Below are 26,506 nucleotides of genomic sequence, written 5' to 3'. Positions count from 1 at the left end.
TTTGGTATCACGAAAGCCATGCACAGCTCTACGCCTCCATCTCTGTTGTATACTTCCTTCAGAATACAAGTATCCTGAAGATGCTGATGGTTCTCTTGGCTAGAAGTACACTAGGTACAAGGAAACTTCTATAACACTTAAGGCTTCTGTTTCATCTCATTTTAACCAACTAGGAAGAAAGCAAAGTCAGAGGTAAAATACAAAACAAAACTGAACTGTTCTAAAAGGATACCATCCAGTGCAAAGTTCAGTTAAAAAAAGGGAGTATTTAAGTGTGGTACTAAAAAAGTTGTTTTTTGTTTTTTTTTAATGATCCAAAACAGTATATACCTGGGTTTGCATCAAATGCAGCAAAGTCCCTCTGTGGAAAGACTCTCTCTGTATCTCTTTCTCTTTGTATCTCCTTTCACCCACCCACCCCCCATCTCTATTTCTCTCACTATCTCTTCTCTTTCTTCCTCTCTCCTTTTTCTTTCCTATTCTCCCCTCACCCCCACTCCTTCTCTTTATTTTTCTTTATCTTGAGTGGACACTTAAAAAATTGCTGAAAAGACATTTAGAAGCAAGCCAAGGATGTCAGAAAGTCTTGCATAAAAGATATTCAGTTTTCCCCAGAGGACCAGATAGATCAAGAAGTCCAAAGAAAATTAGAAAATATAAGGATAAAGTTAATGCTTTCTCTCTGAAAAGCAAAAATTAGTTCATTAAGAGACTTTGGGGGCCGTCTGAAATCCCAAAGGATCTAGGGAAGGACAGAATGAACTCAGGTACATCAATTTAAGCTAGGTGTAGTTTGTTTAAACAGCAAACAAGTTCATGGTGAACGATTAAAGGATTCTTCCCAAAGTAAAAAAGGACAAACAAAGCAATAGTAAGTAATGGTTGGGAATTTGCTTGGGAACAACAATTTGTATATCTGTGTTTGCCTTAACAATAATAGAGCCCTATATTTCAACTATAGTTGTACTTGAATGCAAGTAATTTAGAATCAAATAAAACCCACAAGAGTATATTAATAAAGAGCTACATTTATGTAGAAAAGCTCCAGTGATTGATGGGTGGCCTCTCTTTCTGTTTCTTTCCTCTTGAGTATCTGCATAAGTTTCTTGGAGGAAGCATAGTTGGCAAATACTCTTCAGTTTGTCCCTCACACTGGCATGGAAAGCCCAAATTTTAAAGGGGACACAATGTTCTGTTATATAAGTTATGGGAAAAATGCAGACATCAGTACCTTGGTGTATATATCAAAATGCACACTCTACTCAGTACTCTGTAATGGTCTATGTGGGAAAAGGATCTAAAAAAGAGTGTATATATGTATGTGCATAGCTGATTCACTTTGCTGTACACAACACTGTAAATCAAATATACTCCAATAAAATTTTAAAAATGCACACTCCTGCCTACCTCAAGGAGTACTTCAAAAAATATGAAAGTATCTTGGAAGTAAAAAAAAACATGGCGATGACAGGCAAAGATCCTTAAACTACTATTCCAGACCCTACAAACACTGTAGGGAAGTGGTATTTATTTCCCAATAATGTAAAGCTATACTAAGAGTTTTGATTCTGATGGCAGAAGGAGAAATGAAATTCATGAAAATAACAGAACTCAGCCAAGTCTAGATTATCAAGTTTGTGATTATGCTGTCTCTTTTCTCTCATTTTCTCAGCCACTTTGTATTTTCATTGTTTCCATTGCCTCTAAAACAGAGAAAGACAAAAGAAGGCAATTCTGTATATTGCTTTTATAGGTTTGGATGGCAGGTACTTCAAGTTATTGACTGATGTTCTCATATTATGTATAAAATGTACCCATTTTCTCTTTGTCCCTCAAAAATAAATGAGTGATTGCAGCATCCAGTGGATTTTAGAGTAAAGCAATCACTGTGTTATCTCGAGGGTAGATGTATATTTTCGTTTCTAAAGGAGTTCATCAACTAAATAGAAAAGGAATTTTTAAAACAGTGAAATAAAAGGAGTGAGAACTGGCCCAGGAGTGAGTCACTGCTAATCAGATGGTCATCTGGTTCTATAAAGCTCATCTCAATATGACAGAAACGAATGTTAGGGGAGGGGGATGCAGAAACACAGGTGATTCAAAGGGAGAAGATAGTCTTATGAGCCAGATACTGTCACTTATAACCATATACACCCATATATTCCCTGCAAAAATAGTGGCTTCTCTGAACTCACATATGTGAAGAACGAATCAGGTCATTTTTCTAAACATAGAATTATCACTGTGATACAAGAAGCCTTTCTAGAGAGTTTATAACTGCAAGGCTAGCATCAGGCCAGTAAGTTGTGGTACTCAAATCTCTCTTCAGTACCCACCCTTGGGAAGTACAAGTAACTTAAAAATAACCATCAGTGTCTTTCAATACAGCTGAAAAAAAAAAAGAGTGAAGATACCTGCTCCCAAGAAGAAACATTTAAAGGACATCAGGGTGAATGTTATAATTCCAATGACCTTTAGGTCTAAGAATAAAATGAAACTGTATTCTTCACACATTCTCCAAATGTTTGGACTAAATTGCATAGAACACGAAGTGTGTTCAGGATGACCAGCCGTGAGCAACAGAGGCAGGGCTGAATGCCACCAGTACATCCAAGTATGGAGCTTTTCAAAAAGCACATTCAAATAATATGAGGCCACTGGAGCTGGCAGCAAATTGAATCTTTACCAAAAGCTGAAAGAACCATTGCATAACATTAAAATATTATAGATCCTTGTAGAAGAAAGACAAAATGAAAAAACAAAAACAAAAAAACAAGCCAACTATATCTAAAATACATTCAACACAAATGTTCCCTTCACCTACAGGGATTCCTGTTCTCCTCAATCTGTTCCTAACCTACCTTTCCAGCTTGGCTTCTAAACACCTTCACATCATCCCTTCAGCTGAACTCAACTATGCTGTTCCCAAATAAGAGATATATTTTCTCCTAGAAAAGAGCAGCTGTTCTTTGAGAAGTCTTCCTCGATACCACCCTACAGGACTAACGTTCTCTGCTGCCTCATGCAATTTTGTTTGGTACTTATTTTCTCTTCTTTCTCTCAGACTTTACTGTAAGATATTTACAATGGGAACCTTCCTTTATTTACCCTGGATTCTACAGTATGAAATGGCCAAACACATGATCTTTAGAATAAAGTGAAATCATTGTAAGATAAACACTTGTCATTAGAAATAATTAAATAATAGGAAGAGTGTACACTGAGCATATTCATGGTGTAAAATAAGACCCATAATGCTCTTTAATAAAAAAGCAAGAAGGAAGAATTGGTTGGGGTTTTGCTGTTGTTGGTTGGTTTAGTTGGCTGGATGGTTGTTTTGCTATTGTGAGTTGGTTGGTTGTTTTGGTTTATATGTACGGACACAGTGAAACAGAATGATTAAATGACTAATGTCATTAAAGAGCTCACAAAGGGAAACAGTCAGAACTTGAACCAATGTCTCTTGATCCCTGGTAAGCCACAATGATTTAACTTATTTATTTATTTTACATAGTGTAATTCACTCTCAGTAAGCCATGCAATTATTTCCACCCCCTACAAATTTCTTAAAAATAATGATAAAGAAATCAGGGGATCTTACCTCCATTAGCAGAAGAAAGCCCTAAGGGTTGGTGATGCTGTATAAAAGAAAGCTCTGCTTTTGGAGGAAAGACAGGCTTCAAAACCCTGTCATGAGTACTGTTAACTGAGACCACTCCCTGGCTCTACATTTCCTAAACTCTAAAACGGGTGTAAGAATCTCTACCTCCCACCCAATCACAGTGTTTTCTGTGAAGTTAATGATAATATGTGTGAAATCTAGCTCTGCACCTGGCACAGAGTCAGTTTGTTGACTTTGAAATAAAAAGCTGTATTCAAAGATGTGTGCGTGTGTGTGCGTGAGTGTGCAGTGTGCGTGTGTGCAGTGTGTGCGTGTGCAGTATGTGTGCGTGTGCGTGTGCGTGTCTGTGTGTGCACGTGTGCAGTGTGTTCGTGTGTGGTGTGTGTGTGCGTCTGTGTGTGTGAGTGTGTGGTGTGTGTGTGCGTGTCTGTGTGTGTGCAAGTGTGCAGTGTGTTCGTGTGCGGTGTGTGTGTGCGTCTGTGTGTGTGAGTGTGTGGTGTGTGTGTGCGTGTCTGTGTGTGTGTGTGCGCACATACGTTTGGGAAAGAAAACGTTTCATTTTTTATGTGGGCTGTGCAGCAAATAATTTTGATGTGGCGGTATTTTTAAAATTCACCATATTATATGTGGTGCCGTTCTAACTCCTCCCCAACTTGGAATCACAAGTTCCAAATGTTTATTTCTACTCTAAAGGTGGCTTTCACAGTTCAACTTTCTAACATGTTGCCAATGAAACACATTGAAAGAGAAATGTGTGACAAGTCAAAGTTTGCTTCTGGAATTCTTACAAAGGAGAACTTCTTTGAGTTTAGTATTGGAAATGTTTAATTCTATAATAAGCAAAAACAGGAGTATTGAGTTTTGAGCTTACATTACAGTGATTTTCTTCTGGCGTGGGGTGGGGGTGGTGGTGGAGGGAACATCTTAAGTGAGGGAGCAGGGGAAGTAAAGATATTTCTTATCTGGAAAACACAGAAATCTATTACTGAGTGGTTCTTTAACAGTTAGCAAAACCCGTGACCCCTTGGATTTTAATATTTTTTCTGAATTATTTATATGCTAATAGAGTATGAGGGGAATGTATTTAGTAAAAATAACATGCATCTTGGGAACTGAGGAACTACTTGAAGTCACAGTTGTGTTAAGTATTAGCTGTGTGACTTTGGGTAGCTCACTTAGCGACTTTGATCCTAATTTTCTTATCCAAAAAGGGAGTTAAAATACCCTGACTGCTCTTTTTTGGGTGTGAGAACTAGATGACATAGAATATGTAAAATTCAAAGGGAATTTTATTTCAGCAAAGGGAGCTTTATTATCACCACTATAACTACCACATTATAATTATATTATCACTATTATAATTATCTAAGCTTTAATTCCTTAAAAGAAAGTAAATGCTGGGTTTTGATTATTTGCTTTTGTCCCCATCAGAGATGAAATGCTGCTCCACATTGCTGAGTGAAGATGGAAATCGGTGTACTGCTATAGAAAGACTCTGTTCTCTAGTCAGAATTGTGTGCCTTGAAGTCCAGTTCACTGCAATTGAAATGCACCACATTGAAATAAAGCTCTTATGTTGTTATGATTCCTTTTTAAAATTTTGGGCTTTCCTTAAGAGAAGGGTCCACAAGACAAAACTCTTGTTTTAATATCTTTAATATCTTGTTTCTAATATCATATGTTTCTATATGTGTGTACAGAGCTTTAGGGTTTTCAAGCTATTTCTCCTTTGTTCCTCACATCAATCTTGCAGTGCCATTAACATGGGTACCTAAAGCACAGGAAGAGCCTCGTGAAAGACCAACCAGTCTACTGTCATCTACATCGCTGTAAGAGGCATGATGCACGAGGGATTGGTTGATCCCTCAGTATGTGCATCGATCCCCTTTTTTCTTCTCATAGCCCAGAGCCAGTTGCCCCTTTTATTTTTGCCAACAACACTTCCTTTTTGTTCCTCTCCCTCCAACTAGGAAGTACATCACTGACACAGACACAATATACTTTTTCATAAGGAAGGCAAATGAATATGGGCCAGATGGGCTGAGGGCATTACAACATGTTTCCTGCCCCCATGGTGACTCAATGGGGCTGGTATGAGAACTTATCTTATTCAAGAAATCAGCTTCCCCAGCAGAATTATGAGTCAGTGCCTGGGTAGAAAGCTCATTTTCCAGCAACATTGGAGGGGGTGGGGTGGGGACTCCTTGGATGGATTACAGTGAAGGTTATTCAGAATAGCAACTCTGCCAGGACCAGTGGGGAGGCACCAGCACTAACCAACCACTACCTTCTGAGACGTCACTGATTTCTAACAAGAGTAACAAGGCCATCTTTCCCTTTTCCTTCAAAGTGAGGACATAAAACCACATGGATGAATTGCTAGCATGAATCCAAACAAGCTCCATTAGGAAATTGACCAATTTGGGCAAAAAAGGATGTGAAGGGACATTTTCTTTATCCATTTTACACATGTATATTTGTGTATATATATATATATATATATATATATATATATATATTTGTGTATATATATGTATAAATATAAAAGTTGATTTCTTACTATGTGTCTATGTTTCAATCTTTACTCTAAGTCTTTGGGTAAGAAACAAAATGGACAAGTCCCTGTCCTTAGGGAGCTTAAAAGCATAGAGATAGGGAGGGATGCAGGAAAAGAAGGAGGGAAAGAGAAAGAAAAAGAAAGAAAGGAAAGAAGGACGGGGTTGATGAGGCAAAAGAAGAGAAGAAGGAGAAGGGGTAGGGGAAGAAAAGGAGGAAGAAAGAAAAGGCAAAGTTAATATAGTGTCAAGAAATAATGAGTGTTATGAACAAAACTAAAGCAGGATAGAGGAATAGAGAGTGATGGGCAGGGGTATTTTAGTAAGATGGTTAAGGATGATCTCTGTAAGAAGATACCATTCAAGGATAGAAATAAATCAAATAAGAACAAACTACAATCAGGGGTCATATTCAGCATATTTAAAAATCAGGACTTCAGGGCACTGGCCAGTCAAATGGGACACTGAATTAAGCAGGACACATGCTGGTCTAAATAGCCAGTAGAGCTGTAAACTAGTGCATCCCAGCTGAGTATCAGCTCTGCTTATAATATAACCTTCCCTCTGTGAAGCCTCCAAGGGCCAACAAGGTTAGAAGTTATCTCTCCTTCTCTTGGCTTTGAGCTGTACTCTGTCCTAGTTACACCCCTCCTTTAGTGCTCTTTTTGGTTTCCAATAAAATGCCTTAAGTGGTGTAGCAAAACTGAAAGACACCCAGAAAAGATAATCAGGATGGTAGGAGGGCTCAAATCCATGCCATGTGAAGAGAAGTTGAAGGCATGTATTGGAGAATATGGTCATGGTTTTATGACTACTGTTTTAACATCTCTGATGGCCTTTCACATAGAAGAGGAATTAAAGCAATGATATTCAAAGTATGGTCCATGGTCTTCACGGAAATTATACATGGGAAACTTTTTTTAAAATTAAGATACCTTAGTTCTCTGAATTAAGATTAGCGACTCATGGGATTAGGTATTTTCTATTTAAATCCAATAGTTGAACCAAAGAAATATACGAATATGACAAGAGACAAATTTCAGTTATATGTACTAAAAAATGTCTGAGAATTTGATCAGTCCAGAGACATAATGGGCTAAAATGAGATGATCACTAGTTTGAACTACCATAGAATGGTTCTGAGCAGTACTTCTGGAGATGAGATGAGACCTGCAAAGACAGACTTTCAAGCCCCCTGTAACTCTGATGTCATATAATCCAGGTCCATGAAAATTGACTTTGGTTATTTAAACTCAGTAAAGATTCTGGCTGCCTCTTCTTATGCTTATGAAGCAACATCCAAAGAGTGAGCCTGATGACAGTTTCTTTCTTTCCTATATGGAAGCAGTATGGCAAAAACCCATCTTTGTTTCTATAAGGTATCACTGAGGCTTTCCCCACCACTGGCTCAAGTTTGGAAAACAGAGTCATACTACCATCACTCCTATTTCTTTTCCCATAGGATTTGAGGTAAGGGGAAGAAATAGGATTCTAGTTGGCTTGGATGTGAAGTTGATGGAAAATTCGTATTATTAAACACACCAGACCACTCCCTCCCAGTATACTTTGTCCCACGAAGACCACAGATATCAGCCGTTGCTCCCACCACCAAAATTCTATGATTCTCTCAAATCTAAGATTCTATACTACCACAGAAGTCAATGGAAATAAACAACATTATGTTCTAACTCATTTTCAGAAAGACTTGAGACTTTACCCTATACATGACTCACATTTTAATAGATTGTCAAAAGACATTCACTCACCTGAAGCATCACTTTGCAGGATCCCATATAAGTAGAGACTCATTACACACCACAGAAGTCCCATCCTGTCAATATGAATACAAAGGAAAGGAGGGCTGTGTTACTCTCAAGTGTTTAAATAATATTAGTGCATATGCGTGCGGACTATTAATTAGGAACTGTTCTGAGATTTTACAATATTAACAAATTTAATTGTCAGAAACAACCAGTAAGATGGACTATTTTTTTTTTAATCATAATACACATAAGGAAACCAAGACAAGTGTAAATAACCAAGATCCTTTGGCTAGAAAGTGGTAAATTCCAATAGCCTGGCTCTAGAACTGCCTCTTAATCATTGAACTCTTAACTGCCTACTTAAAAAAATTTTTTTTAGGATTTTTTTCATCAGAGTTGAATTTCTGGCAGATAAGCGTGTTTTTACCCTTCATCATATTCTCTTGGTCTATTCCCAATTGAAAGTACTGTATTTTATAATCCAGACACATTTCCTTAGTGATGAATAGAAAGTCTATAAATCCTGAATTCAGACTTGGTTTGCAGTCCACTACACTCTGAATTTGTAGTAAGGGGCAATGTATAAACTTCACGCCCCGCTGTGCCTGCTCTCTTCTTCTCACCTGAAGAGACACATGATGAGGCTGGATTCCAGTTTCTGTGACCTTTAGCCTTTCTGTTGATAACTAGCTGAAACAACCAAGTAGCAAGAACGATGCCCTTATATTCGGTTGTGTGATCTTTAATGTAGAAGGGCTGGAGATTTAACAAATCTGTGAAATATTTCTTTCCCTACTACTCTAGACATATCTAGCCCCTGATAAAACCTCTGTGGGGTTATAAATACTGAAACCTGAATATCACTGAGAAATTCCATACTTAAGACCTCCACTCTCTGTTTTGAACAAAACAGCCACGCAGAGGTGCTTGCAGAGGTGCTTACAGAGGTCTTGGTAGCTAGTCCAGACCATATTTCTAGTAGTTGACAGAAATGAGATTTATGTCCACACATGGCAAACTACAAGCCTATTATCCCAAACATTAGCCTAAGTCACAAGTTTCACAACCACGGGAATCCAGTCAAAAAGAGGTCAAATATCTCTTTGATCTTTTAACAGCATTTGAAATGGGACATTTTTAAGAGGGCGACACTGAAACAAAAGGTATAAACTGGTACTGTCCAAGCAATCCAGAGCGTGCGGTTACTTTAAAGGACAATGCAAGTTTCCAAAACCTGTCACCTCTCTTGACGACACATCACTAAAAATCTCTACTGTGCTTCTTTTTTAGCATGATTGTATTAATACACAAATCATAGAAGAGTTTATTATATCTTAAAGTTTATTATATCTTTTATCTCAGAAATTAAATGTCTCTTTCTTAACACCACCATTCCCTTCCAATTCTTATACCATTACCTTAGGGAGTTTTTCTCTCCATTAGTCATTCATTCATTCAATAAAACAGGCAGTGAGCACTTTCTGTTTACAAGTCACTGTGCTATAATTGCAGGGGCCTCTGGCAAGCAAGATGTAGGGCCTGCTCTAAAGGCACTTATACCCAGTAGAGGAAATAAACCACATGCCGACCACTTCAGCATCATCAGCTTTGAACAGTACACATGCAGAGGCACTATAGGATGTTCAAAGATTTATCAGACAGAAGTTCTACCACTAAGCAGAGTCTAGCAGAGACTTAAAATGTGTACAAGCAATAACTGCAATACAAAATAAAGTGATAAAAATAGAGAAGAGCCAATAAGTGTTATTGAAGATTAGCAAATGAAAGAGATTACTCCAGCTAAGGCAATCAAGGAAGACCAAACACAAGAGGTTGCTCTGAACTGAGCAAGAACTGGTTTGGAAATTTAGAATTGAGGCGGAAGCAAAGTGTGGCGAAAAGAAGCTCAGCAGAGAATAATGCTCGAAGAGGAAAGCATGGAACATAAATAGGAAATCTATAAATAATTCAGTTCAACTCAAGCACAGGGTATTAGAAAAAAAAACTATAGAAGATTCTGTTGGAAAGCAGGGGGTTTTAGGATCAGAATATTGCAAGGCCTTGAATAGCAGGCTAAGAACTTAGGATTTAATTTAAACAGCAAATAGGGAATCACTGAAAGTTTCTGATTAGAGGAATGATATGATCACCAAATGATGCCATATGGAGATCGTTCATTCTTCCAGGCACGGATTGGATGACTGGCACTAAATCCGGTCTTGTAACCATTGTGGCTCCTGAGTCTGTCATCACAATAATTGTTATCCTCCAAAAATCCTCCTAGTTTTGTGTCATCTATAAACTTGATCAACAATCCACCTACGTCTTCATCCAAGTCACTAATGAAAGTAATTAATAATTCCATATAATCCTTGTCATCAGAGAGCAGCTAGACATTTAATTGCCGATTCAGGGCAGAGTAATCTCAGTTCCAATACTCAGCTATGCTAAAGCACTCCAGCCTTCCAAATTGCTTTTGGCTATTTAAAAAAAAAAAAAAAAGCCTCACACCTCTAGATTTTCCCAATTTGTCTGTTTATAAACTGAATTCCTAGGACAACACTTAGAAGACATTCTAATTAGTGTGATTGAGAGTCTTAATTGATAATTCCATGAGTAACTGGATTCTGCTTGAGGCAGCAAGGAGTCAGGTCACCAAGGCAAAGCTAATCGAACTTGTGTGCAAACACAAACCCAGGGTCAGTCCTGCCCAGTGACGAATTAGACTAAAGCCGACTGAAAAGAAAATGTGATTGTTCAGGCTGGTTTTGACAGACTGAAGGTATCAGTGTTAGTCTGGTCTGAAACCTCTCTGGGAAGATTGATTCATTTAACATTGTCTTGCATTCAGTCTCAGAATTTTATTATTGTTACTAGAAATATATTTTTGCTTCTTATTTCTTGTGGGGAGGGGGCACTGGGTATCTTCAGACATGGACAAACTGTCAGAAAAGCAAAGGAATGTGTCTAATAATGCAGGGTATACCATGGTCTGAAGTAGAACCTGGCTTTAAATTATTGTGATGAGGTTTAACAACCCCTGCCCTTGCTTTGGATGATTGGAACTTACATGTAATAAATTCCCAGTCAGCCTTCCCTACCGTATACATTTTATTTACTATGTGATCATTTTCGCACTTCTCCTCTTAGATATTAGTACTTCTCTCATATTTAATGCCATTGTTTTCTAGTATAATGTCTATATCATCCGGCAAGAAGTTTCAAATCCACACTTAGTTCTATGTAATCAACATACTGTTAATAAAGATTGTTATCATATACTCAGCATTTTAACATCTGTCCACGCAAATGAATCTTTCTGGCATCTGCATTCTCTAGGGTTATTAAGCTTCAAGATTTCCTTACCTCTCAGTCAGCTCTGACCACTAGATTTTCTCCCTGCACCAGGAGATAACAGGCTGAAATTAGGGTTGCTACCCCAAGGCTAGTATTATCTCTGAATCACCATTTGCTCAGCTTTCCTTCTGTACAACAGCATTTTACAAGGCCACAAGACTGGATTCATCCATCAGTTTCCTAATTCCATATGCAGCTCCATAATCAAGTCATAGCCACTCTTTGAATCCCAGAAACCTGGTTGGGTTTCTTTTACCTGGTAACTTATCAGCACTCTGTTCTAGGAGCCTGCATTTTTGTTTTCCCTGCAAGGTCTTACTCCAAGCTGGATAAACCTGTAACCATGAAGCTTTATCTGCTTCATTCCTGGTTGACAGATACCCTTTGCTTTGACCTTGTTTTGACTGAATCATGGACATGAACACCAAGGCACAAACCCTAGATGGCTGTCCTCATGCAGGGTCAGCCCTGCAGCCAAATTACTTCCTTGAGTCCTGATTCCATCTAGATCTTTTCTTTTCCCTTCTCTTACTTAACTGATAAAGTTTGAGTGGGCCCTGCTTCTAAGCTCACCTAAGATATGACAAACAAGCTTTTGAAAGACACAGGAGAAGCTAAGAATTACCAGTTTACATAAAAGGAGATGGTACTTATTAATAAATTAGAGTTATTTTTATCATCAATCTTTTATCTAATGTATAGTTTTTGAACCATAAAAGAATTCTTATGCAGAATATTTCCAAATCTAATATTTATCAGTAAACAAAAGTTTCAGCAAAATAACATAGAAGGCTCTGAATCTGGGTAAAATGAAGTAAGCATACTCCACTTTGTCTTTCTTAATGAATGTAGCTAAAACTTGGGCAGGTGCCTGGGAGGAGCTTTTTGAGGACTCTAAAAAGGAAAAAATAGCACATTCTTTTCAAGTATGCATAAGCATTCACCCACAATATCCTGCACCATGAATCAAATCTTAACAAATTTAAAAGAATTCAAAGTATATTCTCTAACCATCTAATTAAACTATACATAAATAAATAAATGGAAAAAAAACTCTAAACATTCAGAAATTAAGGAATATACTTCTAAATAACCCATGAGACAAAGAAAATCTCAAGGAAAATTAGAAAATATTTTGAACTGAACAAAATTGAAAACCCAACATGCCAAAATACATGGACACAGTTAAAGCAGTGTTCAGAGAATAATTTGCTCACAATTAAAAGCTCACAACAAAAAAAGAAGAAAGATCTCAAGAAATAATCTCTTTCACCTTAAGAACCTACAAAAAAGAAGAGAAAACTAAATCAAGCAAGCAAAATAAGGGAAATAATAAAGAGTAGAGATCAAAGATTTTTTAAATCAGAAATAATATATGCATAGAAAAAATAATAAAAACCAAAAGTTGGTTCTTTGAAAAGAACAATAAAATTGCTAAATCTCTAGCCAGGAGAACCAACAAGGAAAGAAAAACACATATCACTAACATCAGGAATGAAAGAGAGTACTTCATTACTGATGACACAAACATTCAAATTGTAATAAGGGGACTTCCTAGGTGGCACAGTGGTTAAGAATCAGCCTGCCAATGTTGGGGACACAGGTTCAATCCCTGCTCCAGGAATATCCCACATGCTGCAGAGCAACTAAGTCTATGCACCACAACTATTGAGCCTGTGCTCTAGAGCCTGTGAGCCACAACTGTTGAGCCCATGTGCCACAACTACTGAAGCACGCACCTAGAGCCCATGCTCCACAACAGGAGAAGCCACCACAGTGAGGAGCCCGCTCACCACAATGAAGAGTAGCCCCTGCTCACCACAACTAAAGAAAGCCCATGTGCAGCAATGAAGACCCAACACAGCAAATAAATAAATAAATTGTAATAAGGCAATACTAAAAACTCTAGGCACATAAGTTCCACAATTTAGATGAAATGGACCAATATCTCAAAAATCACAAATTACCAAAGTTCACCCAAAATTAAATGGACAATCTGAATGGCCCTATAAGTATTAAAAGAAATTTTATTTGCAGGTAGAAACCTTCCAAAAAATAAATACCTAAGCTCCAGATGGTTTCACTGGTGAATTCTACCAAACATTTAAAGAATTAATAACATCAATTCTATATAATTTTTTCCAGAAAATAAAAGAGGACAAAACCAGTTCCCAATTCATTTAATGAGATCAATATTACTCTGATTAAAAAACCTACCACAGACAGCACAAAAAAACAAACTTACAGATATCCTACAACCAAGCAGAGCTAATCCCAGGAATTCAAGGTTGCTTTTAGTATTTTTGAAATCTTAAGAAAAAAACCCACATTATCATATCAGTTGATGCAGGAATATTAGTACTTGACGAAATTCAATATCAATTCATGACAAAAACTCTCAGCAAACTAAGAATAGAAGGGAACTTCCTCAAATAGTTAAAGAACATCTATAGAAAACCTACAGCCAACATTACATCTAACGCCGAAAGACTGAATGCTTTCCCACTAAGATCAGGAGCAAGGTAAGGATATTCATTCTCAGTACTATTCAACAACATTCCAGGAGTCTTACCCAGTGCAATAAGGCTAGTCACAGATGACATGATTTTCAACATAGAAAATCCTAAGAAATCTAGTAAAAAATAGAACTAAATAAGTAGATTTAGCCAGGTCACAACATGTGTAGTCAACACACAAGAATTAAACATATTACTACAGACAAGCAATGAGCAACTGGAAAGAATCTTTAAAAAAAAAAAAACACTGGTTATAATAACTCAAAAAATAAAAAATAAATAAATAAAACGCTTAGTTAAAAAGCCTAACCAAACATATGCAAAATCTGTATGCTGAATTTTACAAAACGTGATAAAGAAATCAAAGAACCTAAATAAACAGAAATATGTGGTTGGCAAGATGGCCCCCAGTGTTAAGCATGCACTGATCTCTGCAACCCGTTATGTTACCTTATTTAGCAAAAGTAACTTTACAAATGTAATTAAGATTATGGACTTTAAAATAGAGAGATTATACTGAATTATCCACATGGGCCTAATCTAACCACTATCAGCCCTTAAAAGCAGAGAACTTTCTCTGGCTAAAGTCAGAGAGATGCAGCAGAGGGATGAGCCAAAGTAATGGGAAGCTGGGACTTCCCTGGCAGTCCAGTGGTTAAGACTCTGCACTTCCACTGTAGGGGGCACACATTCAATCTCTGGTCCAGGAGCTAAGATCCTGCATGCCATGCGGTGCAGCCAAACAAACAAACAAACAAACAAACAAAAACAAATGGGAAGCAAGAGAAGAACATTATAGGCCTTTGATGTTAAAAGATAAATGTAGCAACATGCCATGGAATGCCAGTGGTCTTAGAGAACTGAGAGATACCTCCAGCTGACAACCAGTAAGGAAACGTGAACCTAGGCCTATAGACACATGAAATTCTGACACCAACTTTGGAAGCAGATCCTTCCCCAGAGCCATCAAAAAGGAACACAACCTTGCTGACCATTTGATCACTTTGATTTTAGCCTTATAAGTCCCTAAGCAGAGAACCAGCTAAACCGCACTGTACCTGCACATGTGATTCACAGAAACTCTGATGTAAAAGTGGATGCTGCTTTAAGTCACTAAATTTCTGGTATTTATGACACTGGTTATAGAAAATAATACAAGGGACATACCATACTCATGGATTGTAAGACTCGACATAGAAAAGATGTCAATTCTCCCCCAAATTACTTGACAGACTTCATGAAGTGCCAGTCAAAAACCCTAGCAAGATCTGTTTTTAGATATAGACAAGTTGATTCTAAAATTTACATGGAAAGAGAAATGCCTTAAATATTGAAAACCATTTTGACAAAGAAAAATAGAGTTGTAGGAATCATACTACAAATAACCCAATTTTAAAAATGTCAAAAGTCTTAAGGAGACACTTTACCAAAAAGGATATGTAGAAGGCAAATTAGCCCAGGAAAGTATGTTCAACATTATTAGCCATGGGGCAGTGAAAATTAAAACCACAAAATGAGATACCACTAAACACCTTTCAGAATAACGAAAGTAAGAAACACTGACAATACCAAGTGCTGAAGAGAATACAGAACAACTAGAACCCTCCCACTGCTGAGACTACAAAATGGTACCGCCTCTCTGGGAAAACAATTTGTCCGTTTCTTATTAAGCACACACATACCATAGGATCTAGCAAGCCCACTCCTAGCTGTTTACCCAGAAGAAACGGAAACTTATGTTCACACAAAAACCTGTGCATGAACATTTATAGCAGCTCCATTGTTAATTGTCAAAAACTAGAAACAACTGAAATGTCCTTCACCTGGAAAACAGATAAACAAACCCTGGTACATCCAAAAAATAGACTGCTTGTCAGCAGTACATAGCAATGAGCTACTGATAACGACAGGGATGAATCTCAAAGGCATTATGCTGAGAAAAAAAAAGCCAGTTTCAATAGGTTACCCACCATGCAGATTCATTTAAATGACATTTCCAAAAAAACAAAACTAAAGTGACAGAGAACAGATCAGGGGCTATAGGTAGTACAAGGACGATTGCAAATGGACAGCACAAGGGCATTGTCTGGGAGACAGAACAGTCCTGTGTCCTGATTGGGGCAGCGCTTAAAGGAGTCTATCCATAAGTTAAAAATTCATAGAGTTATATTTCCAAAAAAGTCAATTTTATTGCATGTTAATTTAAAAAAATATGTTTGTGGCATGATTTTTCTTTTTAAAAAAGCTCCACAAATGATTTGTGAACCTCTTTAGGCAGTTTAAATAAATGAAAGCTGTTTTAACCCAAATTTGGTTTCTATTTTCAAAGTTCACTTTGAAAATAACACAGTCCTATCATTAAGTACGAAATGTTCCAAAAAAGTCTAGCAGTAGAGGCACATGGAGAGATCAATGAAACTGTTCCAACTTTCAGCACATCAAGCCAGTGTTGCTAACCTCGATACAACAGCAGAGTCAAAGTTCAGAAAACACGAGCACACTCCTCTTAGATACTGCCTTCTCCTTTCTTACTAAATAGCTTCAAAGTGTTTGGAACTCTGAGAGGACATATATAACATAATATACCACCTGCCACCTTTAGAAGCTTGGAATAGAATGTGAGCAGGTCAATTTCCTTTTGTTCTTTAATATTTTGAATAGAAACATGCTCAGTGGGGTGAGGGAAGAAATATCATCATTAAGTCTCACCCTTCACAAGAGAGAACTAGAACTAGGTTTTCAGTGAGAAGAAGGTCAAAGTGCAATGAACGTGGAGTTCTAACTTTCACTGTATGATCTTGGACAGCCTGGGAGAAGAAGAGAGAATTATTCACAACGAGCGCTTAGAGTTATAACCTGGTCACTGTCTTGATGACTAATTTAAAACTGATGTGCTAGGCATTTGTGGACACTTCTTAATTAGGGCAGAAAGAGTGTTCCAATGTCCCTTCTCTCTAGTAGGTGGACAATTTGATGACCAGGTATTCTATACTTACGGATACTGAGGCTGGAGTTTGCATGGGGTGAAAGAAACTAATGCCTACCTCATCAGTTTGTTGGGAGGAGTGTACTTGATAATTCCTATAGAGTACTTGGCACTGTCCTAGAATATGAATAGGTCTCAGCAAATTCTGGTTATCATTAACTCATTAAATGAGGTCACATATGAGAAACACTTCAGAAACTGTGGAGCAGTAGACAGATGTGAGCTACCATTAATATCATTTACAAAGAATAGACCAAGTTACTTGGCTCCAGTTGACCATTGACCATTGGACAAAATGTGCCATGTCCTACTTTTTGCACGTACAGGGTCCAAGTTCAGTGCTCTGCTCCCAAAATATTTCAGAAAAGACAGTTGTGGTTGTAAGTAGGGCATCTGTAACTAACAGAAGAGCCAAGATGGTTATAATACACTCTACAAAAAACCTGAACTTGGAAAAATCATAGTCCAGATGATCATACTTCTCTAGCCATCAAATCCCTCATTTTCAAAATGAAGTGAAAACTTCTGCCCTGATATTGAATAGGGTGGTTGTAGAGGATCAAATGATGTGATACGTGGAAGACTTTAATTATAAAGTATTACACTAATATAAAGTGTCATGACATTGGTTTTTATTATGAAATAAGATGGGTTCTTTTGTTTTGTTTTGTTTAGATTTTAAAGATTTTGAAGAAGTGGAGGTCTTAAAGTCAAAAGGGAAATCATGTTATAAATTGTTTAATTCAAATCAGAACATGGATTACCTTTGGCGATACTGCCAGGGAGGAGCAAGAGTGAGGCTTCTAAGGTCTGGTACTATTCCACTCCTTAGTCAGGTAATGGTTACATGATGATGCATTTGTAAAAATTCAACGATTTGTACATTTAACATTTATACACTTTAGTGTTAATATGTTATGCTTCTGTAAAAAAAAAAAAACATGGAAAAATTTTTGCTTGATTGAAGATAAAGCGTGGTTTAAAACAACAGGGAGAGGTTAGAGAAAGGTACAGGATAACAATATAACTTTTAAAATCAAGAAAGCTGCTTAAAATCCAACACAGAATATGACTGAGAGGCATCTCGGGGAGCTTCAAAGCCGTGGGGGAAATATTTATGGTGAGCCTAACAGTCCTTCTAATTCACTCACTATGTATTTATCAAGCTTTGGACATGGTCTGAAGGAGGAAGAGGGGTGGAAACTTCCCCTGTTCTCATGGAGCCTGCAGGCCTGAGGCACATAAACTTCAGAGTCTAAAGAACTGGTCTGCAGCAGAAGCATTTCTCAGCATGTAAGAGTACAGAGGAGGGAGCGGCTCACTGGGGAAATGTGATGTTATTTGAAGTTCAAGAAGGGAATGAGGAGAAATTTAAACCGCCACCGACACAAAACAGTCATATCACCTTAAAGAGTAAAACCTAGTCACCTCCAGGTTAGGAAATTCATTACTTTTCTCAGCATAGAAAAGCCTCCTAACCATCGGAGGTTTTCTCCTCTTAAATTTAATACAACAACATTGCCGCTAATAACCTCTCTAATTCAAAGGGATGGTCTGAAGATCACAAGCCTGTCTGGGAGACTGTCTAGAGAGAGAGACACTATCTACACACTGTTAGAGAGGCCACAAGGAACAGAACTGCAGCCAAGCTTTCACAGATTTCTCCATAAGGACTGCATGCTCTACCTTCTGAGTACACAGAATCAAATTTTGTTCAAATCAAGAAGTATTTATTGAACTCCTATTTCATACACTTTAATAGAAACTGTGCAGTATACAGAAATAAACACACGACTCATAATCATGGATCTCATAGTTTGGGAGCAAAATCAGACTTATAAGTACAAACTAAATAGAAAAGTATAGAAAAAAAGAACAAGTAAATGGTCGAGTATAATACAATCACACCAAAATGCATGATGAAAACTATCATATCCCAGGTGAGCATTCTGCCAAAGGACCATGTGACCAAATGATTCCAAAAAGTAATATGTTACATATATCTTTCTTGGAGATTCACAACACACATTAACATTTTAAAGGCTCAGGTCATCTACCAAGCAAATATTATGGTTGACTTGTTTTAACCCAACATTAACCCAAGTTATCTGTCCATTAACCAACCCCCCTCTTTTTTTAAAATTTATTTATTTATTTATTGGCTGCATTGGGTCTTTGTTGCTGCACATGAGCTTTCTCTAGTTGCAACGAGCGGGGGCTGCTCTTCGTTGCGGTGCATGGGCTCTTCGTTGCGGTGGCTTCTCTTGTTGCAGAGCATGGGCTCTAGGTGCATGGGCTTCAGTAGTTGCGGCACGCAGGCTCAATAGCTGTGGCTCACAGGCTCTAGGATGCAGGCTCGATAGTTGTGGCACACAGGCTTAGTTGTTCTGCAGCATGTGGGATCTTCCTGGAGCAGGGATCGAACCTGTGTTCCCTGCATTGGCAGGTGGATTCTTAACCACTGCACCAGCTAGGAAGTCCCCCATGAACCCCTTTTTGATGCATATAACTCTTAGGGTTCCATTGGAAATATTGAAATAAATAGGGAAAGCTCTAATTAGGAAAGGGAGAACATCAGCCCTAATTCCCAGAACAATCTTTATTCCATAAGATGCAAATACTTTTCAAAATCATCCAACTCCACTTGAGACTAAAGCAAGGAAAGACATGAGTCCTAGATTTCCCACAGCTTCCCTTCTCCTCTGCAGCCTTTCCTGGTTCTCTTTTCTCACCGCTGACTGGAAGTAAACTATGCTTTCTCTGAAAACTCAGTTCAGGTATCTATCTTCCTTAGAGCCCTGAGAAATTTTTGTCCTAACCTGTTTCATTTAGGTTTTCTCTTTTTATCTCCCTTTTAGGGCTAGGACTCCAAGTTTGTGCCCACATTGTATAGTCTAATGCTATTACGTAATAAACATATATCATTATAGGGCAACTTCTGGTTGGTAGAAAGAACATCTCCCCAGGATACAGTCAATCTCTGTTCTAGTTTGCGTTTGGTCACTTTTTAACTGTGCTGCCTTGGATAATTTACTTAATGCCTGTGGACCCTGGTATCCTTAACAATAAAAGGGACTAACAAATACTTATTTCATAGGCTATTATAAGATCAAATTAGATGATATTTATGAAAAAGCTTTATAACTGGTGAAGTATGATGCAAATATGAAGTGCTGCTGTTTTTATTTTGCACACATGTTCACATGAACCCTAGATTCTTTAGCAAAGCTGAGGGCCATACGGAGGATTCAGTGTCCTCCAGGAGTGGATCTGAACAGATGTCACTCTGAGTTCTGTGACTCCCATCAAGATCCACTGCCTAAAAATTGGGCCCATTTTCAGAACTTAGACTTGAATGGGTCTAAGCCATCCTTGGTCTCACAACACCATCAAGTCAATTGTCCTTTCACAAGAGCATTCCCCTGTGTCATCCCCTTGCTTCTGTCAGAAAAAAAAAAAAGAAAGAAAGATTGGTTTCCTAGAGATCACCCATCAGAATGGAGCTTCACCTGCCCCCGTGTTCAGGGACCTGGAAGTTTCAGTAGCTTCAGCTACACAGACAGACCCTACAGCACTCAGGGTCTCCTCATTCTCACCTACACAGAGAAACAGGAGGGATGAGTCCCGGGTCCTAGTCCTGCCTCTTGCATGAATTAGCTGTGTGACTTTGCCTGTGCACTTTACTGTCCTGGTGCCTCAATTTCCACAACTGGTTTTGTTAAGAAGACCTAAAATCAAAAATTAAAGCAGAACTTTCACAAAAGACTTCCCTTGTACCAGACTGACACTGTGCCCATCGTGGGAAAGCACAGGGGCTTCAGGTCAGCCTCTACCTTCAGGCATTCTTTCTACTGGAGAACACAGCCCATCAGACTTCCTTCCCATCCTCATCCCCGACCTTGTTCCTGAAACACAAAGATAACATTCCAAGTCTTCCTGGGAACCCACGTAAGCCAAAACTAGAGAGCCTCAAAGAAAATATTCTCTCTCTGTATCTAAAGTGTTAAAGAAAATCCCCTTATGAACTAACACTGAGGAGGTCTGTGTGAGTCTGTGTCCCTGTTGAGAAAATTCTATGGCTTCTTTCACTGATTTTTGGACACCAGGATCATCCTGACAGATGGCAATGTGTCCCATAGTCTGGGATGTGACCTCAGTCAACCAGATCACCCTGGTTGGAGGGAAAAGGTAGGGGGCTCTGGCAACAATTCTTTATATATGCATTTGACATTTGGTGACTTTATTGCAAATAAAGTAAGACCACATAATCCCCTGCTAATCAGAATGATAATGAGCTGGAATGTTATAGTGCTATTATCTACTGATTCACAAACCACCAAAGACTCAAGTGACCCTAATTTCAACAAGTGTGCCTTATCTTCACTATACAGTGACTTAGAAAAAAGAAAACAACAACAACAACAAAAAAAACAAAAACCAGTTCCCCCACAGAGAGGTTCTCAAGCAGTGCTTAATATGAGGCTTTAAAGTGCTCTGACAAGAAAACTGAGCAGCGTGGCAGAATATATACTAAAAACAATATTGACAAAGTACAAGAGGGCATTTGGTGGCTGCACCGTAAGCTTTTTAGGGGCATTCTTTTCCAATACAAAGCTAACAAACAGTAACTGAGTACCCACTATGTGAACCCTCTGTGTTAAATGCTAAAGGATGAAGCAGATTTTAACATGCCTCAGGCATCCAGGAACTCACAACCTAGCAGGGATCTCCAGCATGCACCTTGCGGATTTAACCTTGCAGTTAAAAGTCTGTTCTTTTAGTTAAATGTTCCAATCCTTGGCTCTGCCACTTAGTGCCTGTAAAATATTGGTCAGGTTATTTAATCTGTTTGTGTCTTAGCTTTCTCAACTGTAAAATGGGGAGAATAACAGTATCTGTTATTTCTTTAACTATACAGAAGTTTCACTATGTATATTCATGCTATTATTAACCATATAAGTCCAAGGAACATGCTCTAAGGGAGGAAGGACTTGTGCTTTAATGGGGGTGGGGATGTTGGGTGGGGTGCGGAGGAAGGAGGGGTGTTGAACTGGATGGCCTTACAGCTGGATTCTGAAGACAGGTAACACTCCGAAATGCAGCCATGCATACAGAGAAAGGCATTTAGGGCAAAATTAAAATAAAACAAGCCTTACTTTTTACCACTGAGCATAGAACAGGAAGGAAAACTTGAAAGATTCTAATTAGATGAATATTATCTTGCAATTATGAAGTCCCTAAAACCATGTACTAGAAACAATGATTCAGAATAGGAATTTTATTCTGCACATCATTTCAAGGGCATACACTCCTTGGAGCCACTAATCGTATCAACGCATGGTTACCACATTCTACCCTAGGTAGCAATACTAATGACTAAAGGAGTTAATAGGACATTAGCCAAGCACTGGGGCCATAAAAAGCATGTTTGATTATGCCAACACTGCCAGTTCAAGAATGGAAGCCTTTCTCATTAGCATAAAAATTATTTTTAAAACACTGCCATTCACAAAGTTTTTTTTCACACATATGTATTCATTTAAAACTCAGCAGACTGCCTAGAGTTCCATATTTAATATCAATCACATTTTACAGAATAAGTAGTGATTTCTCCAAAGTTCCACAGATAATAAATGGTGAAGCCAGTATTCAAACTGAGATATCATGATACCAAATCTCAAGCTCTTTCCACTACAAGCTCCCTCTCTGCTCTTGTCATTACTTTAAAAGTTCGTGTTAGCGACACGGGGCCACAGAAACACCATTTTCTACCGGAATCTGAATGGCTACCTTCTGCTTAGCAAACAATCCCAGCATTTATCATGTCCTAAAGAAAATCCCATGTTGCTCATGCCAGTGGTCTGTAGCTGTCTCCAACAAAAAGACCTGAATACCTGCTGTGGCCCTGGGAATTTTAAATAAGAAGTCAATGAGAGATGCTGGTAAGTGCTTCTGTAATTGTCTAGGGGCGGATAGAACCTTGGTGGAATAATGATCATATCAGTACGCTGGCTACGTGAACGATCCTGCAGTGAATTACAACAGGAGGCTTCAACCCCAAAGCCTAGGCTGGCACATCTGCGTCATTAATCTCGCCCCGCAATAACCCACAGGGTCAGCGACACTGGCATTCTGCAGCCAAAATTAATGTCTTATTATTTTAGTCCCCTTTGGTGTTTCTTTGGATTCGGGAACATAATATCAGATGCAGCAGCTCTGTTGACACAGACAGGATTTTAAAGGATCACCAAGTTATTAAAAAAAGAAAAAGCCTTCACCTAAATCCTGGTAGGTAGACAGGATGAATTTGACACTAGTCCTAACACACCTATTAAATTCAAGGTTCTTGACGTACACTTTTTATTTTATTCTTGGGTTAACTTGGAGCCCCTAAAGGCCACATATTGATCCATATTGTCCAGCTTGGGCTTCTACAAAGTGACTGCAAGAAATTACATTTTGGTATTGTGCCCTCATTTTACAGAAATGTTAGGTTATTAATATTGGGTGAAATATTCCGTTAAAAAGTTCTCTCTTTCTACATGACTTCTCGGGGCCTTTAGAACACACACTGTGAAACTAAATTACTTAGGAGTCATTAACAGTGCTCCTCAAACTCAATTGACTTCAGGAATCCTTGTTTAAAACATCACTAAGCATTAGGACTCTAGGCAGAGTTTAGAAATGCTGACTGAAGTTCTCTCAGAAAAAAAAAAAAAAGAAGGGTTTCATCTGTATAAGACATCCTAGCAATAGACCAAGCTTTGAGAAATTCCTGTCAATTCTCTCAGGAGGTGCGTTAGAGAAAACTCAGTGAGGTAAGGGTCATGAATTCTTAACTGGAGAAAAAAGTGGGAAATTCAAATCAATTTTCTAACTTGCAGAGCCATCCCTGTGGCAAGCAGGGATGGAGAAGCAGGGCATAATGACCAGCTAAAGTGAGACACAGGGCATGCTGGTGAATTTAAGTATGATAATTCTATGCTCAGCCAGTATTACTAATTGGAGTTGATTATGATTTCATTTCTTCTAGCATTTTTGATGCTGTTGCCAAATTAGAACATAAGACACCATAGAGAAAGGGTCATAAAACAGAAGAGAGCTCTTATTTCTCCAATTATAAAAGGAGTCAGCATCCATGTGGAGACATGGCAAATAACCCTTTCACCTCTGCGACCTTAATATACGCTAGAAACATTAAAAGTGTTATTATTTTTAATTGGTCTGCCCTACTCTGGTAAAGAGAAAGATGAGAAAATGTGTATTCATTAGGCTGACCTAAAAACCAGTAGCTTTTTGCATGTAAATATTCTTTCTATCCACTGATGCTTGAAAAACAGACTGAAATCTTGTTCTCCAAAGCCAAAAGAAGAGATGTTTACCACATCACAAACGAGAAGGCTGTAAAAGCATTAGGTAAGTTTTGGGTGTCATGAGGACACCTGTGAAGGCTGACTAATGACAAGGACCGAATCAATTTTCCCACACAGCACATCTTAATTCTATTTCCCTGCTGTCCTTCATACGACATTCTGGCTCCTTCCAGATCTGGGGGCAAACTCCTCTAGACAATGCTTTTCCACATCACTCTTCATATAACCCAGACTCCAGCCACAAGTACCCACACAGATGGAGCTGTAAATCATCCCCACTCCTCCCTTCCCTTTTAATCATCCCTTCCACCTCCAATGCCCTATGTTCCCTTCTTCATGTGTACAAACGCTGCCCATGCTTCAAGATCTATTTCCAAACATATTTCCTTCATGAAACTCGCCTGCTTCCTTTAGCCAGGTGTAAGCTATTCCTTCTCCCTACAACTTCCCCATCTAGTTGCAGTAATGTAATCCTTTACCTTGTACTACAGTTAAGTGTGTAAGTCTTCTCTCCTGAGACCCTTGAAAACAGGGTCTACCTCTGATGAATCTGTCTCGCAGCGTCCCTCAGGAAGCCTGGCACAGGAAACTGGTCCACACTGTGGACTGAATGATTGCGGTCTTCTGCACACAGTGATTCTCAGGTCCAGGAAAATACTATAACTCTTCCGTTTTCCACACCCCTGGCCTCTCAACAGTCATTTCTTTCTCCTGATCATCTTTAGGGAGGTGTTTCCTCATTCAAATCTGTCAGACAGTTTACAAGAATACCTTGCAACTGTCATCCGTCTTGTCAGCGGAAGACCTGGTGATGCCTTATAATGCACATATCTGCACGTCTTCTGTGCCTGACGACACTGAGGAAGACACCCAGAGTGAGCTCCCGCCCACGTGTCCACACAGGGAGCTCCCAGGACTAACCCTGGAATATTGTTTAATTTGGATTCACAGTGTCTGACTCAAGGTTACCGCAGCTCATTATATCTCGGCCGGGGTGAAATCCCCTGAGCGTGCTGGTGCTGGGCCAGAAGAAAATTTCCTTCTTCCTAACCGTATATATTCCAGTGGATGGTTGTGTTTCCACCTGCCATTTCTAACACCTCAAAAGCTTTAAGGCAGCACCTAGATTGAGAAAGGGAGAGCTGATGGGAGGACAAAACAGACTTTCTTTGACCCCCTTTGTATCATTCCCCAGATCCTGCACTCTGGAATTTTTAAACCTGAAGCATGATTTTGGTCAGAAGAGAAGGGTGTGATCAGGAACCAGAGGAAAGCAGGGAGTGAAGAGGTTATAAGCCAAGCCAGGAGTGTACATGGAGATAAGGGAACCCTAGGAAATTGAACTTTGACAATGGCGTCTTTGTCATTTATTCAACAAATGTTTTCCAAACCCCTCTATATGTAGGTACCTTACTCCCCTGAAATAATTCATGCTTTGACAGTATACACAGTGCTTCTTTCCATGTCCTACTTTGACATTCACAACCCTTCTTCAGAAAGGAATATGATTTTTCTGTTTTACAGATGAAGAAATTAGGTGCAAAAACGTGAAGTGTCTTACTCAAGATATCACAGCAATCAAATAGTAGAGCTTGGTTTTAAATAAGATTCTCTGATTGCAGCAGAGTGTCTCTCCTGATTCTTTTACATCATCCCCTGCCCAATGCCCGTAGCAGGCTATAAACAAGACATGTGAAGGAAGTGTTCAATATTTAGTTTGCTATATTTCACAGAACAACCCAAAAGATCAATTAAAAAAAAAACATTCACTGGAGCAAAGGTTGTGAAAAATGCCAATCTACATTAGTAAAATCCTTGGATTTTAAGCAAAAAATATTTTCACTGGGAAAGTGATTTTTATTACTTTGAAAGTAATGGAGTGGCACAAATGAGACATTTCTGAGAATGGCACAGGCTTAGATTATTTGTAATTAGTGTAGCATCACTTGTATAAATGAGGGCAGCACATTCAGAGGTTTTAAAGTTGTTTTTCCCAAGAAAACACCCCTGTGTTTCAAATCCTGGGCAAACAAAACTCTACTTAACACGCATAGGCAGGATATTGAAATTTCATGGGCAGTTTTTAATAGGTAGGTTAAAATGTTAATGATAGTGGTTGCCAGGGGCTGGGGGAAGAGGGAAGGAGGGCCATTGTTTAAAGGGTACGATTTCTGTTGAGGAAGATGAAAAAGTTCTGCAGATGGATAGTGGTGATGGCTGCAGGACAATGTGAATGTACTTAATACTACAGAAATACACACTTTCAAAATGGTTAAAATGGTAAATTTTATGTATATTTTACCACAATAAAAAAATAAAAATTTAAAAAATGCT

At 38.5% G+C, this 26,506-nt stretch overlaps 1 protein-coding gene across 4 annotated transcripts in view; it reads right to left on the bottom strand.

Annotated features, from left to right (window-relative positions):
* The window catches only part of IL1RAP (interleukin 1 receptor accessory protein), a 129,546-nt gene that overhangs the window by 76,462 nt on the left and 26,578 nt on the right, over positions 1-26,506 (bottom strand). For all 4 annotated transcript variants that reach the window (XM_057738548.1, XM_057738549.1, XM_057738547.1 and 1 more), the window contains one exon: positions 7,944-8,008. In XM_057738548.1, the coding sequence (XP_057594531.1) occupies positions 7,944-8,007 (64 nt within the window). In that variant the 5' untranslated portion in view covers position 8,008. The remainder of the gene's footprint in view (positions 1-7,943; positions 8,009-26,506) is intronic.

The sequence above is a fragment of the Hippopotamus amphibius genome, chromosome 6 (assembly GCF_030028045.1).
Source record: "Hippopotamus amphibius kiboko isolate mHipAmp2 chromosome 6, mHipAmp2.hap2, whole genome shotgun sequence".
Taxonomy (NCBI): domain Eukaryota; kingdom Metazoa; phylum Chordata; class Mammalia; order Artiodactyla; family Hippopotamidae; genus Hippopotamus; species Hippopotamus amphibius.
Note: the sequence above shows the minus strand (reverse complement) of the source record. Positions and strands in the feature narration are given on the sequence as shown.